A 16118-nucleotide genomic window follows, 5' to 3' on the forward strand; every position below is an offset into this window, starting at 1 on the left:
CAAAGGAGAACTAAAAGGGAATCAATTTAAATAAGGAGGAGCCTTGCGCAGACAAAAGATGCAAGTGATTCATCAACAAGAAGGTATGATTAACTCAGTGCTCGGAGCAAGAGGTACAAAAAGTGAAAATGGGAACAAATCGACATGGTGTCATTCAGTTTGGGTTTCTGAATTCCCTACCTGTGAAATTAACCCCGAGCAACGTTAGCAAATGAATGATTTCAAACCTACCAACTGTCTCCTAGCAGTGTCCCTCTTGGACAAAACTGCCAGATGGAAGAGATGTTTCTGGCATTCCTAGCTCCACTTTTAGGATGACTTCCTTTTCTTCAGTTACAGCTCCTCCTTTCCCTCCTACAATTCCTTTCTTCTACACCAAATTTACGCAGCACTGAGCACAGCCTCAAACACTGCTGTGAACAGCTTTCACTTGTCTACATACATGTAAATATACACATGTATGTGTGCGCACACACGGCCCACTTCTGCCACCAGTAGAGGCTCCTAACTTTGTAATTTCATCATTTTAAGGACCCAGTGCTGAACTTCTCGGTTAATTTCTCAACAGTATTATATTGTACTGACCCATATCAGTTCATTTCCACCCAAGCGGGGAACAGAATCCTACCAAGAAGTGTGGAAAGGGTGTGAGAAATAAAGTGTGCCTGATTCAAAGATCTGCTAAAGCTTTTCCTACAGCACAAGAACCAAGTTTTTCAGAGAAGTATTTCTGCTCCCAAAGGAAACTGCAGTCTGCTCTCTGCAGAGACCATGGAACCCATATGCTTGCTCTTAGGCAGGATCTCAGGATTTAAGCACGTATCATCATACCTTTTCAGTGGTGTCAATCAATACCTTTTTAACTGAGTTGTCCTTGGCTTCATCCATTGGTATGTTCTTCTTGCCTTCCGGATATTCATCAATTTCCTCATCCACGTCGTCGAATTCGTCTTCTGAAAAATCGTGATCCTGTGTCAAAATTGATAATCAGAGAAGAAGTAAGATTTTTTTTTTAAACAGATTTGATATTGTGGTCATAAATAATTTATACTATCTCAAAGAACACAGAGAATATGAATTCAAAACTGAAAGCAAAGAAAATGCTGCATAACCTATCATGCATATCAAGTTACTATATTAAACAAGGTTTTTTGGCACGTTGATCTATTTCAGCATTTTCAATGACTAGGATTCCCAAAATTCTATTAGCGTCTACTATAAGGTTAAAATGGGAAAAAAAAAATGTAAATATGCTTTCTGAGCTGTCTCAAAAGAATGCTTTTAAACTTTAGAGAAGTTAAAAAGCTTTCTACTGTAGCATTATAATATATTCATATCTATATATTACATTCATTTTCCAAAACACAGGGATTTAAAATCACTTCAGAAGTACAATTCACTGATATTCACAAGAGAAAGTTAAGTATAATTACTTACATTCCAGAAAGAAGATAAAGGGACATAGGCAGTTTAAATGGTTTGCTCTTGGTTATTTAAAGCAGAGGGAGAAACAGAGGCAGAACTTAGTCTATCTGGCTCCTGTCCAACTAATCCAAATTATAAGACAAGTCTGTCTATGGATTTAACGTAAATCATGTAATACTAAAGTCTAGGTGTAAAATATTAGTTATATTCTTTATTCTATACTGAGATTTTTTTTTTGCAGTTTCATATTTTGGGTAGAATACTGCTTATTTTTTGTCATTAAGAGATCAGGCTCCTTACTGGACTTTTTTCGTATGCTTTTCATTTATGCACTTCACTAATGGCCCCCAAAATAGGCAAGGCAGTAAGTACTTAGTGCCCTTTACGCCCTTGAAGAATGTTTTTACAAAGTTCAGCTCGGCCATGTTTTCCTCAGACGATATACACCCTTTATATCCCTTCAACACAGTAACTAGCTTCTCCTGGTCACCTTCCTAGTTGCTGTTTGGTTAAGGATGAGCTACACCGGAAAGAATCTTTAGTGGGTGGTTTGAAAATAACACCTCTCATATTTAACTCACCTTTCTTCTGGCAAAAATACCAAATGTGAGAGTTCAGGCTAGGGAGAGGATATGTTTATATTTCACACCTCAGTAACAGACTTAAGTGGCATCCTCAGGCCAACAGCACTAAGGGTGTGGCCCTTACAGCGTTGTCACTGAGGACAAGCAATCCGGAAGGGAAGCCTGAAGATTTAAGAGTTCGGCAGTTAGGCAGCTATGCTGGGAGGGCTTGACTTAGGTTAAGCAAAGGTCACAAGGGGTACACCGCGGGAGGGGAAGGCGAGAGAGGAAGAGGGGACCAGGGTAGATAGCTATATTGAAGGACATGCTGCACTTTTAGGTTGGATAGGGTTAACTACGAGGTAGCTACCATTCACCAGTAATTTCTAAAGCTTTCTTTCTTTCCTGTGTAACTTCCCCTCTAAGTGACTTACACTGTAAGTGTATCTTACATTATGCCTGGCCAGAAGCACATACGAGAAGGTAAAACGATCAGAGACTACTTTGGAGGGGAATGGGAAGCAAGATTACTAGATTTAAGATTTGTGGCTGATAGACAGATGTATTCAGGAACGTATATAAAACAAAGGCCACTGGGAAAGAACAGTGTTCCGGAGACAGAGAATTTCAGACTCTGTGCATCTCTCTCCCACAGGGAGGGGTCAGTGAGCTATGTTGCAGCAAAGTCCTCTTCTCTTGAAGAATTCTGCTAGTTTAGCACCTGCGTCAACTCCAATCATGCTAGTTAACGAAGATATTAATGTAACCATAGGACAATATCATGCTATTATAAAAAGGAACATGATGTTTTATCTTATTTTAGAAATAAGCAAAACACTCATCTCTTTTTATAATGAACTATAAATTTACTCACAACTTTATGAAAATCTGTAACAAAGAATAACTGCTGGAATGGTATCATTTTCTAAATTTGAGAACACTCTTAGAAAACATTTTCACTAGAAATCACATCACCTGTAGAACTTTGCACTTAAGCACATTTAGAATTACTCTACTCACATATGGACTACTACTTTATATCACAGTACTTACCTTCAAACTGAAAACAATTTAGGAGACATTGGCAGAATACTGTTATTTTACAAAGAGAAAGGGCAAAGTTTAAATACAATCTTGTCACCAGAACTACATAAGACATTAAGTAGTCTAGAACAGTCAGCGGGAAACCCATCTCAAGTTGGGGCCACAGTAATGAAGTGAACGGGCTAGGTTCTCAAAAAGGGACCACTGTCTCACCGGTCAGGCACAACACAGGTTGCTGCAGTCTTGGGTCTGCCCCAGCGCCACATTTCTTATGGGGAAATACCAAGAAACCCCGACGATCCTCACGATATTTCAGGTTGCTTAAGAATACGACTACACTGCATACCTGAAAAACTAGAGGGGCTCTCAGCAATTGGCAGAGTGGTCACCCTGGGGGAACGGGAAATGCCTGAAAGGGGCTTTGAAGGGGAGCCACTGGGAAGCACTTCCCCTTGATCTGGGTGTTGACTGTACAGGCATGCTCACTTTGTGGAAAATGCACTGAGCTCTACACACACAAGAGAGGCCCTTTTCTAGATGTTATTATCTCAATAGAGTTTTAAACAAGTTTTTTAAAGGGGCTATAAATTGTAAAATTTTGTGCTACGGTTCTCGATTTCTGAAATGCCTCCATGTCGTACAGGGTAGACAGTGTTTTCCAAATAGGTTAATAGAACATTAAACTATATCTACATAACACCAGGTAGGGAAGTGTATATATTTAAAATCTCAGTTCCAAGGTTTCTTAGGACAAGAAGGGCTAACATTGAAGTTTACTTTTATACTACACTAGAGCTCACGAAGGCAGGAGGAGAGAGTGGGAAGGCATTCAGTACAAAGACCTACATACTGCTTTCCAAGCTTTGCACCATCAATCACGGCCTGAGCAGGGTCACCTTACAGTCTCTCTGTAAATCGGGAAAGTGACACCAGCAATACCTACCTTGGAGGGTTTGTATCAAAATTAAAAAGACTGTTTACAGAGAAAATAGCACGAGCAATGAGCATCTGCATATAAGGGATTTTAAGACTCCCTAGTGTACACTGAGGGCCATTGAAAAAAACAAAACCAAAACAAAACAAAAACCAAGATGCTTGGATACCATTTTGCCATAATGTCCCAGATCTTACCACTACAAAATAGTTGATTTAAAAGTGTTCACTTATTTGTTCTACCCTCTTGTGCTGCTCCCTTTACTCTCTGCCAGGAGCCCCGCAGCTAGACCAAGTAAGGGAAGAGGGCAGGACCCGTTGGGAGCAGTCTAGGACGACCGGCAAGTGGAGGGGTGCCTTGGAGGGACTGTGGGCAAGTGCTACCTCAGGTGCAAGTCATGTCCGGAAAACAGTTACAGTGTAAAGTTTCCTAGTATTTCAGTGCTGGCGATGGATTCAAACATTACCAAAATCACTCCGTAACCAAACAAAGTGAGTCTGCAAGCCAGATTGTACCTAAGGGCTCCCAGTGTGACCTCCAAATTATTGCCTTCAAATGTCACTACTTTATCATCTCTAAACTTCTCCTTTCTATGTACCAATCCCTTAGTTCATTCCTAATCTGGTATTTTTGCCCCCAAATCTGTTCCAGTATGACTCTGATAAACAGGCCTGTGAAACTGGCCATAATGCTGAGGATACAGAACTTCTTGCTGGTAGGCAGTTTTACTCCTTACATGTGAGTTATTTTTAAATCTATTTTGATAAAAACATTAGGACACAGGGAAACCTGTTGTCCCATACCATCAGCCTTTCATCACGCTTCAACCATTGAGGGGCAGTACTGGACCCACATATGGTGTGTAGACTTTCACTCCATCCCATATTTAAGGGGGTTATCATTATTGTTACTTCGTTCGCACAGATCTACCTCCATAAGCCAATTTGGGGTGGGGGGCTAGCAGCTATGTTAGATTTAAAAAGAAGTCAGGTAGACAAAAATAAACCCATGCACATTTGTCAGTGACCTGGAGATGATGGAGGGTAGTTCTGCACCTGACTTGATGTGGTCAGAATTAGAGGGACATGGGCTACCATTTGATGAGGACCCCTAACATGTTTCATGTGTTAACTAATTTAACTATCCAAAGACCCCTCCCTTTATAAAAAGAAATCAGTAAGACAGGTTGAAAAAGGAAAAGTGTTTCCAGGTGTCCACACAGCTAATCCGTGAAGAGCTGGGGTCTGACTCCAGGCCGACTGGGCGCCAGTGCCCAGGCTCTTTCCCGGCTCTGCTCACATATGCGCAGACCGGAAGAGCTGCCCTCAGAGTTGTCCCCCACCCCCCCCCCCCATGCCGAGACCGAGAACGCTGCAGGCTCTTCCTCCCTGTTGATCAGCTCACTTCAACAACATCCTGTGCTTATGTGCCCTTGCGTATAGTAGCAGCAAGCGCAAGTCTAAGGTGTTTTTCCCCAGGGCACCTGAGTCCCTCACTCTAAGACAGCCTTCCTGCAGCTCCCTCTTTGCTGGCAATGTGCGCTCTGGCCAGCCTTCGGCCAGGCCTGGCCCAGCCTTCTCTGCAGCCCGCCACCATGCCTTCCTGGGTTTGGGCAGCACCCCTCTTTTCTAGAAAGTGTCCCAACCCTGCCCTCCTTCTCTGACTTCCCTTTCTCAACCTCCCCATTACCTATTGAGGTTTCCTCAAACTTTGTCTTCGGTTCTCTTCTTCTCGTACTATGAATGCTGCCTCTCACTTCACTCCATGGTTTCAATGACCCATAAAAGCTGGTGATTCCCAGCCATCTCCCCTGAGCTCCAGCCGTGACATGGATCTGTCTGCTGCACGGGTCCTGGATCAACAAGCGCCCAGCAGCCTCCTAAACCTGCCCCTACTCCTCCACTCTCACCCTTGGCCAGTGGCGCCCCTTCCACCTGCTCTTCACACAGAAACAAGAACAGCTTGGCCTTTTCCCTCCCTCCAGGTGGCATCTCTTTACGAAGCCTTCCGATTCTATCCCTAAAGCTCTCTTGGTAACAAGGGTCCCCAACTCTCTGTCCACTGTCCTAGTCTCCCGTTTCTGTCTGGCCTCCTCGAGCTGCCTCCTAATCCCTGGCTCAGGTCCCGTTCCTCCCCAACCCACCCTGCATGCTGCTGCCAGACCATTACTAAAGCCCAAGTGTGATCACCTTACTCTTGCTGTTCAACGTCTTTCAGAACCACATAAGGCCCTCCGCCTCTCTATCCAAAACCAAAAGATACCTAAGTTGCAATCACACTGAAACGGTCTCAGGGCTGCCGTCAACCGGGAAAGCCCTGGCCCTCCCCCAGCCGCCTGCGTGGCTAGCTTTGATTTCTCACGACTCAGTTGACATTTCCCTGTGGCTCCCTGGAAGCTCTTCCTTGGCCCTTCTCCAAGTGCCACTCCTGAAATGCTCTCCGGTATGCGTGAAGCTTCTGGTCAGCCTATAGAACCAGCCGTGAGTTCCCTGAGATCAGGAGCTGTATCTCACTCTTGCCATACTCAGGGCATAAAACCACTGTCTTAATTAAGGGACTTCATGAAGGAACGCCATGGATTTGTTTTCGGATCCTATTTTTATCTATGGGTAGCCCTGGCTAAAAAGAACACAGGAGGCGAGGGAAGATCAGGTAACAAAAGGGCACTGTTAAGACATAGTTAAAGGCAGGGTCACAGGAACTCTTTTGACCTGGTGTTCAAGTCATCTGTACCTACCTGATGTCCCTGACAGGTAAAAGGGCCACAGGAGGTTGCATGTAAACAGCCCTCATTTTTTGAGTTCTCCCTGATTTGGGAAAGCTTCCATTCCCTTCTGGGTGTTTGGTACATGCTTATTTCTTGAATGAAGAGTATGTACCAAATATTAACTTACAGGTCAGGTGCAATGGAAAGTACAAAGGAAGAAGGAAGTACAGTGCTTTCCCCTACGGTAGCATTTCATCTTGAATACACACGTGTATAGCAAGCTTACCTCTATAATGAAGTAACAGCAAACATTTCATTGCACTCACCTCAAGAGCTCTTTCTGCAGTACTCCTTTGTCGCTTACCTGAAAATAGTTCTCTGCCAGAGTCCTCATTTGAAACTATAACTCAATGGATTCTACACACACACTGCACACTGGCCTCAGTAACAGCCAATGACAAACTACAATCAAAGCCCCATCAACCAGCAGATGGGGACAATAAAGAAGGAGCCAGTTACTCTGATCTGTTTAACCAAGTGCTAATTTGCATCTCAAAACGATGAGGTTCATACTCGACCAGAACACTGTGCCTGCCCGAGCTACTGCTCCAAAAAGAGTACAGGGCACTTTTGTTGGCCAGGGAAATGTGAAGAAATGGGAAGGGAATGCTGTTAAAAGTGGTTCTCTAGACCAGTTCTAATACTGAGATGGGCACACGTTCGGAACGCCATTTCAGTACTGCTGGCTAGTTGAGGTCTCCCTTCTGACATTAGTAACCTGAAGGTAAGAGTTTCTTTTCTCCCTGATGGCTTTTCCTTTATGAACTTAATTCTGTCATTCATCTCAGTTAATCATTTGAAGTCAGCTTTTTAAATAACCATGTTGGGCCCCAGCATTAACAACACAGAGCTGTGCACACTACATCAAAGTACCAATTCCATTCCACTGACACTCACTGAATGTGGCAGAATTTGGTAGAACCCTGCAGTGCCAAATTAGCGTGTTTGGTTAGTTAGGGGAATGACCAGAGATCCCTGCAGCTAAAACAAAAATCTACAGTTGCTCCTAAGAGTTTCTTCTCTTTGTATTCTAGTCTCTCCCCCCATATTCTTTCTCACAGAGAATCAAATGTGCAAAGGATCCGGCAACACAAAATTCACAGGAAGTTTGCCATTGAGATCCTCCTTGCTCAAAGTATAAGAAATCCCTCATGCCCAAGATATGGAAGGCAGTGGGGTGGGAAATCGGTTGAAAAGGGAGCTACGAGTAAAGAACAATCAGATGATCTAGCTGTATGATAAATACTGAAAATTGCAAGGTTAGATGGAATATACGCGAATAGAAATCTAGCGTCTCTAAAATTCAATACCTAATGTTAGTTTCTCTTTCCACAAACAACTACTGACGGTATACATTTACATTTTATTTTACTTGAAACATTCTGAGAAGCAACAAACAGAATTACAGAGTAGTCAAAGGACACACTGAGGGTACGTAATAGACACTGGGAATGAGGATTCCTATAGTACAGTTAAAGCTCAGAAGTTATAGTTTAGAAATACAGAATGACAGAAGACAAGAGACATTAGAGCGCTTTGTAAGTTTTTAAGAGGAAAGAACAATATATAATTTATAGAAAACTCCTTTAATTTTAAAGTGCAATTTTTCTTCCTTAAAAAGCTTTTGTGCAAATGGCAAACACGATGGGAGTACATCCGCCCGTTAGAACGAAGGAATTGGTTAGGAGGGACTATAGTTCCATCATCTAATCCGCCTCATTTTACACAGGAGGAAACTGAACCCCAGTGAGGTGCTCTGCCTGGCCAATAAGCACTTAGAAGATTTACATGCTTCCTGAATATATGTTCAGGTTCACCTCTATTTCATGGGATACACTGCCATTGGCCCAGACAGGAACTAAAAGACATCACATTAAGATCTAAGCTCTGAATCCAGCTGACACTTGTAGATTGTTGCAAGAAGGGCACATAAAAAGTTAAAAAGCACTTTTTAAAAAACTGTGAATTCTTCATTTCAGCTTTACAATACCATCCACCTTATAATTCTATATAGTAGGCAAATCGTAATCAGAGATCAAAAAGAATTCATAAGAAATGCTTTTCTAGCCCTTTAGGATCTGTGCCATCTTTAAAGGGACCAGTTTATATGCATAAATGCAACATTCTTATACTATACTCCTATTTCCTAAATCTGTCTTTACTGAGGACTACATCATGTTAATTATCTGTTATGACCTTTTCATATTTCTTAGTTATAATTTGGGGGGAAATATAACCAAATATTAGTTTAAGAGGAGTCAAATTTACCAGTGCTTTGTGTTGTCTTTATCAGTCGTTACTGTACCACACGTACAGTAACCATGACAAAAAAGCGATTTAATAAAACGTATTAAATGCCTATTACGTGTAAGATGCTCAAACTGTTGGCTGGCCAACAGTTTTAAATTTAAAGTTAAATTTAAAATTTAAATTTTTAAAAATCTAAAAAGTTTAACAAACTTTCAAACTTCAAGTTTGTTACTTCAATTCTAAATAATGTGGTAATACATTATTCCAGAATTTTTTGGAACCCGGTGGCCCATTTTCTAAAAGTTGTTTTGACCGCACTGGCATTTTGAACCTCTGTACCTTGTGTTCTTTCCCTTCCCCCTCTGTGTTAGTGAGAAGTTTTGGGGGGTGTGCCTTATCTTTGCCGTATTTCACAGCTCCTCTCACTTTGCTTGCTTTGTTGGACTCTTCTCCTTCCCCCAGCCTTCCCTGCTTTTCTCTCTCTGCATCTCCTATCTCCTCGTATTTCCCCTCTTCTTCCTCGGTATCCTCCTCTTCCCTCTCCCTCATTCCCCACTCTGCTTCTTCCCCCTCCCCTTCTTTCTTCTCCTCCTCTTCCCCCTCTCCTTCCCATTCCTCCTCTTCCTCCCCTACCTCCTCTTCTCCCTCCCCCTCTCCTTCCTCCCCTGCTTCCTCTTCTTCTTCCTCCTCCCCTCCTTCCTCCTCTTCTTCCTCCTCCCCTGTTCCCCCCTCTTCTTCTTCCTCCCCTGCTTCTCCCTCTTCCTCCTCCCCTCCCCCCTCTTCTTCCTCCTCCCCTGCTCCTCCCTCTTCTTCCTCCTCCCCTGCTCCCCCCTCTTCTTCCTCCTCCCCTGCATCCCCCTCTTCTTCCTCCTCCCCTGCTCCCCCCTCTTCCTCCTCCCCTGCTCCCCCCTCTTCTTCCTCCTCCCCTGCATCCCCCTCTTCCTCCTCCTCCCCTGCTCCCCCCTCTTCTTCCTCTCCCCCTGCTTCCCCCTCTTCTTCCTCCTCCCCTGCTTCTTCTTCTCCCTCTCCTTCACTTTCTCCTTCTTTCCCTTCCCCCTCTCCTTCCTTCTCTCCTTTCTCTGCTTCTCCCTCTCCCTCCTCCTCCCCCTCACCTTCTCTTTTTGTCCCTTCCCCCTCTCCTCCTTCCTCCCCTTCCCCCTCTTCTTCCTCTTCTGCTTCCTCCTTTTTCTCTGCTTCTCCCTCTCCTTCCTCCTTCCCTTCAGCATCTCTTTCCATCCCTTCTCCCTCACCTTCCTCCTCCACTTCCCCCTCTCCTTCCTCCCCTTCCCCCTCACCTTCCTCCTCCGCTTCCCCCTCTCCTTCCTCTCCTGCACCCTCTTCTTCTTCCTCTCCTTCTTCCACTTCCCCCTCTCCTTCCTCCTCCTCTCCTTCTTCCCCCTCTCCTTGTCCTTCCTCCTCTTTCCTTTCTCCCTCTTCCTTGCCTTCTTCCTCTTCCTCTTCTTCCCCTCCTCCCTCTCCCTCCCCTTCCCCTTCCTCAATCCTTTCATTTCTTCCTTCCTGCCGGCCTTGTTGCCCCTCCCTTTGCTCCTGGGCCTCCTCCTCTTCTGGATCTTTGTCTCCCTTACCCAAGCCCTCCATTTCTCCTCCTCCCTTGTCTTCCTCCTCCCCCCTCTCCTCACTCCGCCTCTGTTCCACTCCCGAACTTCCCTTCCGCTGGACTCCCTCACCTCCACCTCCTGCCTTTCCCTTGCCTTCACTCACCTCTGCTCTGTCTGTCAGGTCGTCTGACAGGATCTCTATCTCCTCCTCCTGTTTTCGTGCGGGCACTTTCACCTTTTCCTCACTTGCCTCTACCTCTGGCTCCTCTACTCCACTTCCTTCTGAATCCTCTGCTCCTTCCTGCTCTTCAGGGATCTCTGACAAGTGGTCACATTTAAAATCGTATTTTGCCATGAATTTGGACAGTTTATGTTCAGTCTCCTCCTCATGTCCTTGTTCGATAAATTTTCTGCTATACCACAAGTTTGGGTCCATTTCCACTTCGTCATCCTCTTTCTCTCCACTACTAAATTCTACTGACTCGGGCTGCTCGAAGCCGTCAGTGGTGCCTTGCTGACTTGCACTTTCGCCTTCCAAGTAACTGTCTGGCTCGTCTAGAGAGTCTCTTTCGCTGTCAAAAATCATATCTTGCTTGTTCCTCTTACCGTCCTCAACAAAATCTTTACTGTCTTCATCATCGATATTCACGTCTCTATTTGGTAAGTTGTCAAAGAACATATTAATATTTCTTAAATTCTCTTCGATTTGTCTCCTAGCCCTCAGACCTGCCATTTCGGCCAGCTCAGTTTCCTTCTCAGAGACTATTTCTTCTGCATCTGGATCCTTCTGCCACTGGCCTGTATCACTTGCCTTTGCTATGGCCTTACCGTCAGGTGGATAAAGACCATGCTTACTCTCACATCTGAATAGCCCTCTTTGCACACCCTCTGCACGGGTGTCAGCTCGAGGCCCAGGCTGGCCTGAGTCACTACCTATGTCCTCATCTGAAAATGCTTCCGTAGTCATAGCTGCTTGCATCACGTACATTCCTTTTGCCAAAAGTTGTTTATAGACTCTCCCTTCATTCACTGTTTTGGACATCTCTTCACTTGCAAATCCTTTACTATCATCGTTTTCAGAGTGAGCTGTATGCTGCTTCGGTTTCTCAATTGTTTCTTGTTTCTGTAAATTTTTGAAGTAATCGTCATACTACTATTAGTTGACAAAGGGGACTTATCTACTACAAAACACTGCCCAGATTTTGCATTACTCTAAGTTTCGCTAGCAGAATGAAAATGTCCAGTTTTCCCAGGCATTTTGCTCAGACTGGCCTCTGGTTGGCGAGAACCGCCACCACTCTCTGAGTCTGCGGCACCTGGGACTCCGCCGTGGCACACAGGTCAGCAGCTCACTCGCACGCACTCACCACCTACTCTCATGCTGCCTCTACTCACCCAGGTCAGCTCACGTCAGGATGTCTTCTCAACCCCTTAATTGGAATCAAGTCTTAAAGAGAATACATTTCTAGACAGATTGTGCAAAATACCGGTAAAAAAAAATGTACACTTCTCTTGTATGAAATCAGGTTCGGTTTCCTTTTTTCCTACCTTCCCTGTTATTTTAATTGTTGGACTTTGATTGGTCTTTGAATTCCGTGAAATTCACAGAATTAAAGAAAATAAATGAAAATATGAAATTGCTTAATATTGGAAAAAATGAATAGCTTATGCCTAGAAGGAAAATCTGAGATGAAAACTACAAAACTTTTAATCGGTATACTAAAAAATATGTTTCTTTTCAAAACAAATCTTTTGAGTTTTCAAATTTTTGACCCTCTTCCTTTTACCTATCGTATTCTTTAATTATAATAACTTACATACATGAAACTAACCACTATGTGGAAAACATACCTAAGGTAAAATGTAAGATTTTTATAAAAACTATGAAATTAAAGACTGCGATTTGAATGATACATTACAAATATGAAATTCATTTCCTGCTGGACAAAATAAGGCAAAAATCAAACCACTGACCTAAATTCTGTAAGCTAATGAACTGAAATATTTGATAAATTTGGGTCTCTGGAGAGTAAAATCTCACTAAATCAAGTGCTGCAAATTGTCATGAGTGCTAGGCCCAGGAAGAAGTCATTTTTGCCCCCCCCCAAAATTAAAACAGCACCAGTTAAACATTAATATATGGAAATACTATAATAAATCATTTTTTTAATTCACTAAAATAGGTCTGGTTGAGCCTCTACTTAAAAGGACTATGTCAAGTATAAAATATCAGTTTAAAAGGAAGTGCTTTCCTTCTGCTTGTTCTAGGTCCTACTTTTTAAAAAGTCACAATTCTTTCAAGAGCCCTAAAGAGAGGCAGAGGCCCAGCTGCCAGAAATGATTTCTAAATATATGTGCCTTTACTTCCCTAGAATAATCAAATAGCACAGAAGAGGCAAGGCCCTGAGTCTAAGAGAAGAGGAAGGAGAGATATAGGAACAGATGTCTGCTTGGAAGTGTAGTCAGTCAATAAAGTCAGTCAGCCTTCCCTGAGCTTCCACACTGGGTTAGGACAACAGTTCTCCCATATTTGAAATGAATGCTGTTACTCACCACGCCTCTCAGTAAAACAGAGATAAGACTTAACAAAGACTGGCGCAAATTTTTAAAAGTCAGCAAGATTCTCTTGCATTTCAGTGACTTTGACTTTGAGGATTTTTAGTTTAATGACGTGACAAAGGCACTGGAAATATAAATTAAATATTGTCTATAAGCCTTCTTCGTTCAATTTATATTTCTCCAATTTACTTTTCTAATCCTCAAACCCCTCCTTTCTTTCATCCCACTGGTCCTTAAAGCCAGGAGAAGCAAAGGATTTCAGGTCAGGCCTTTGTCTCTCCAGGGTTGTGAAAACCACCAACTATTCCTTTCTCCTGCTACTCATTTATTATTCATTAAAAACCTCTCTTTATCACCCATGCATGGTTTCTGATTAATTTCCAAATGTTTAATTTTGTTTTTATGCTATCAATTCCATGATAGATTAAAGCCTATTCCACACACTGGAAAAGCAATTATCAAATATTTTCACTAAAACCACCAAATTTTAGAGCTCGAAAAGATGTTAATATCATCTTTGAGAACACCACGGTAAACTCAACCAAAGTCATGCTCAACCCAAGTCTGAGAACCATTCTGATAAACGGTAGTAGCCTCTTCCAACATTTATGAACTGCCATAATAATCCTTTGCTTTGATGATAAGAAAATGTGGCTACTATGACGTGTTAGTGACAACAAAAAGCAAACTTCAGCAATGAAATCCTGCCACATATCTGAAATACATACCAACAGAACAAACCCAAGTTGAGGCCATCTACAATGTATTCCTCTTTCAAAATCTAAAGTAAATGAATACTTATATTTTACGTATTCTTTTCAGAAAGTTTCAAGAAAAAAATATAAACTGTTCTTACCCACCATAGTGAAAAGAACTCTCTATATTATACCTTTTGTTTCTGAATTGGTGATAATTTTAATGACTTCTCATTGGAATTCAGGCTCATCATATGTGTCTGCAAGAAATAAAAAATATATGTTCTAAAAAGAATAAAGAGTATATATGATTATATAGTTACATATTCTTATATAACAGTTCAGACAGTAATATAATCTACATTCAACTGCATAGATTCTGAATCATATGTGTCTGCAAGAAATAAAAAATATGTTCTAAAAAGAACAGAGTATATATAAGATTATATTTACATATTCTTATATAACAGTTCAGACAGTAATATAATCTACATTCAACTGCATACTAATGATACGAATATCATAATTAATTGTACTGTATGTCATCTATACTTCAATAAAATAATAAACATATAGCATATAAAAATAACAAACAAAATGGAAGCAACCCCTTTTTAATGCAAGAAACAGCACATGTATTCAACACCAAATATGAATACATGATGCACTAAAATCCAAACATATCTATATCAATAAATAAGCAAACCAATACCATATTTAAGACATCAGTAGTTTCTCCAAGGCTTTCTGAATCTCCGGCTGAAGAATTGTCTGCCTCTTTCCCTTTGGCCATTTTATCACGAAAATAATCTGATTAAAAGGGAAAAGAGAAAACCGGCTTTCAATGGAAAATTGAAAGACAACTGGACAATAAGTTATTCTCTAATATAAAGTGCAGGCATAATTTTACAGAAGTCCTTTAACCTCATGTTAAGGGAACTGAACAGAATTCATTCATAGTGATAAGAGGTTTTAAAGTCTCTTTCTGAAAGTTTAAAGACTTCAGTGCTGGTGAGATAGGAACTGCTTCGTTCATATGAACGGGCAAACCTTTGGGAGAACTACTACCCAGGTAGTTCTGTAACACTGTAGCACTGTAACAGTGAGTCCCCAAAAAGGGCCCTGGTGACCCACATCCTCCCGAGATGGGGCCCCTTATGTCGTTCCTTTCCACATTTTACCAGGTAGCTCTGTATGGCCAACAAAACAAAGCAGCCATAATTGTGATGTTACCACAGTTTGTATGTCTGTCTTTCTTGCATCACTTTCTCTGGGGGGAAGCCATGCTAGAAGCATTCCTAGGGAGAAGCCCACGCGCTGAGGAAATAAAACCTTCTGCCAATGGCCATGCGGGGCAGCACGGAAGAGCATCCTAAAGCCCCAGTGGAGCCTTCAGGTGACTCCAGCCCCATCTGACAGCATGATCGCCCCTGCATGAAATGCCCTGAGCCAGAACCCCTCAGCTAGGCTGCTCCTCAATTCTTGATCCCCACAAACTCTGTGAGATGAGTTTTAAGGCCACTTGTTACATGAAAAATCAGATAACTAGTACAAGCACCTAGAAATGTTCAAGGAAAACTGCAAGGTTATCATGTCATCGAGCAGGTAACTAAACGAGCTCTCCTTGATCTTACATTTTTCTCAATTACTACAACCCCGTTTAGCACCCACATATTTGAGAGGAGCTCCTAAATGAAGTCCTTGCTAAAAATGCCAGTCCCCACTGATCTTGCCGTTGTAAATTCATTCAGTTCAAAGGAGCAAATGATCCATTTGTGCTTATTTTGTGTGCGGTGCTATGTGCAAGATAATCAACTTAATTAATGGCTCACTTTTTTTTTTTTTTTTAAAGACAGCTTTTGCTTGTAGGGAGTTCATAGTCTTTTTTTTTTAAGATTTTATTTATTTATTTGACAAAGGGAGAGATCATAAGCAGGCAGAGAGGCAGGCAGAGAGAGGAAGAAGCAGGCTCCCTGCTGAGCAGAGAGCCTGATGCGGGGCTCGATCCCAGGACCCTGGGATCATGGCCTGAGCCAAAGGCAGAGGCTTTAACCCACTGAGCCACCCAGGTGCCCCTAATGGCTCACTCTTAATGAGCTTATCATCTAAAGGGAATATAAAATATAGGATACACTGGCATGAGAAATCACATCCAAATGTTGGGAATCAGGAAATATTTCACTAAAGAGGTGCATGGAAGAGTGAGTAGAATTCTGGGAGGCGGAGGTGGACAGAGAAGAAAGTGAAGCCCCCTGCTAACAGAAGCAGCAGCAATGGCTTGTACTAAAGGCTGGCCATGTGCTGGGAAAACATGCTTTCGGA

At 42.4% G+C, this 16118-nt stretch overlaps 1 protein-coding gene across 2 annotated transcripts in view; it reads right to left on the reverse strand.

The window, feature by feature from the left end:
- RPGR (retinitis pigmentosa GTPase regulator) overlaps positions 1-16118 on the reverse strand; it is a 53538-nt gene that overhangs the window by 11181 nt on the left and 26239 nt on the right. The window contains exons 12-15 of one of the 2 annotated variants that reach the window (XM_045995616.1): positions 14509-14606; positions 13991-14056; positions 10706-11665; positions 856-969 (exon numbers count right to left, since the gene is read on the reverse strand). In XM_045995616.1, the coding sequence (XP_045851572.1) occupies positions 856-969; positions 10706-11665; positions 13991-14056; positions 14509-14606 (1238 nt within the window). The remainder of the gene's footprint in view (positions 1-855; positions 970-10705; positions 11666-13990; positions 14057-14508; positions 14607-16118) is intronic. The other variant, XM_045995615.1, reaches the window with a different exon arrangement.

Source organism: Meles meles, chromosome X (assembly GCF_922984935.1).
Source record: "Meles meles chromosome X, mMelMel3.1 paternal haplotype, whole genome shotgun sequence".
NCBI lineage: Eukaryota > Metazoa > Chordata > Mammalia > Carnivora > Mustelidae > Meles > Meles meles.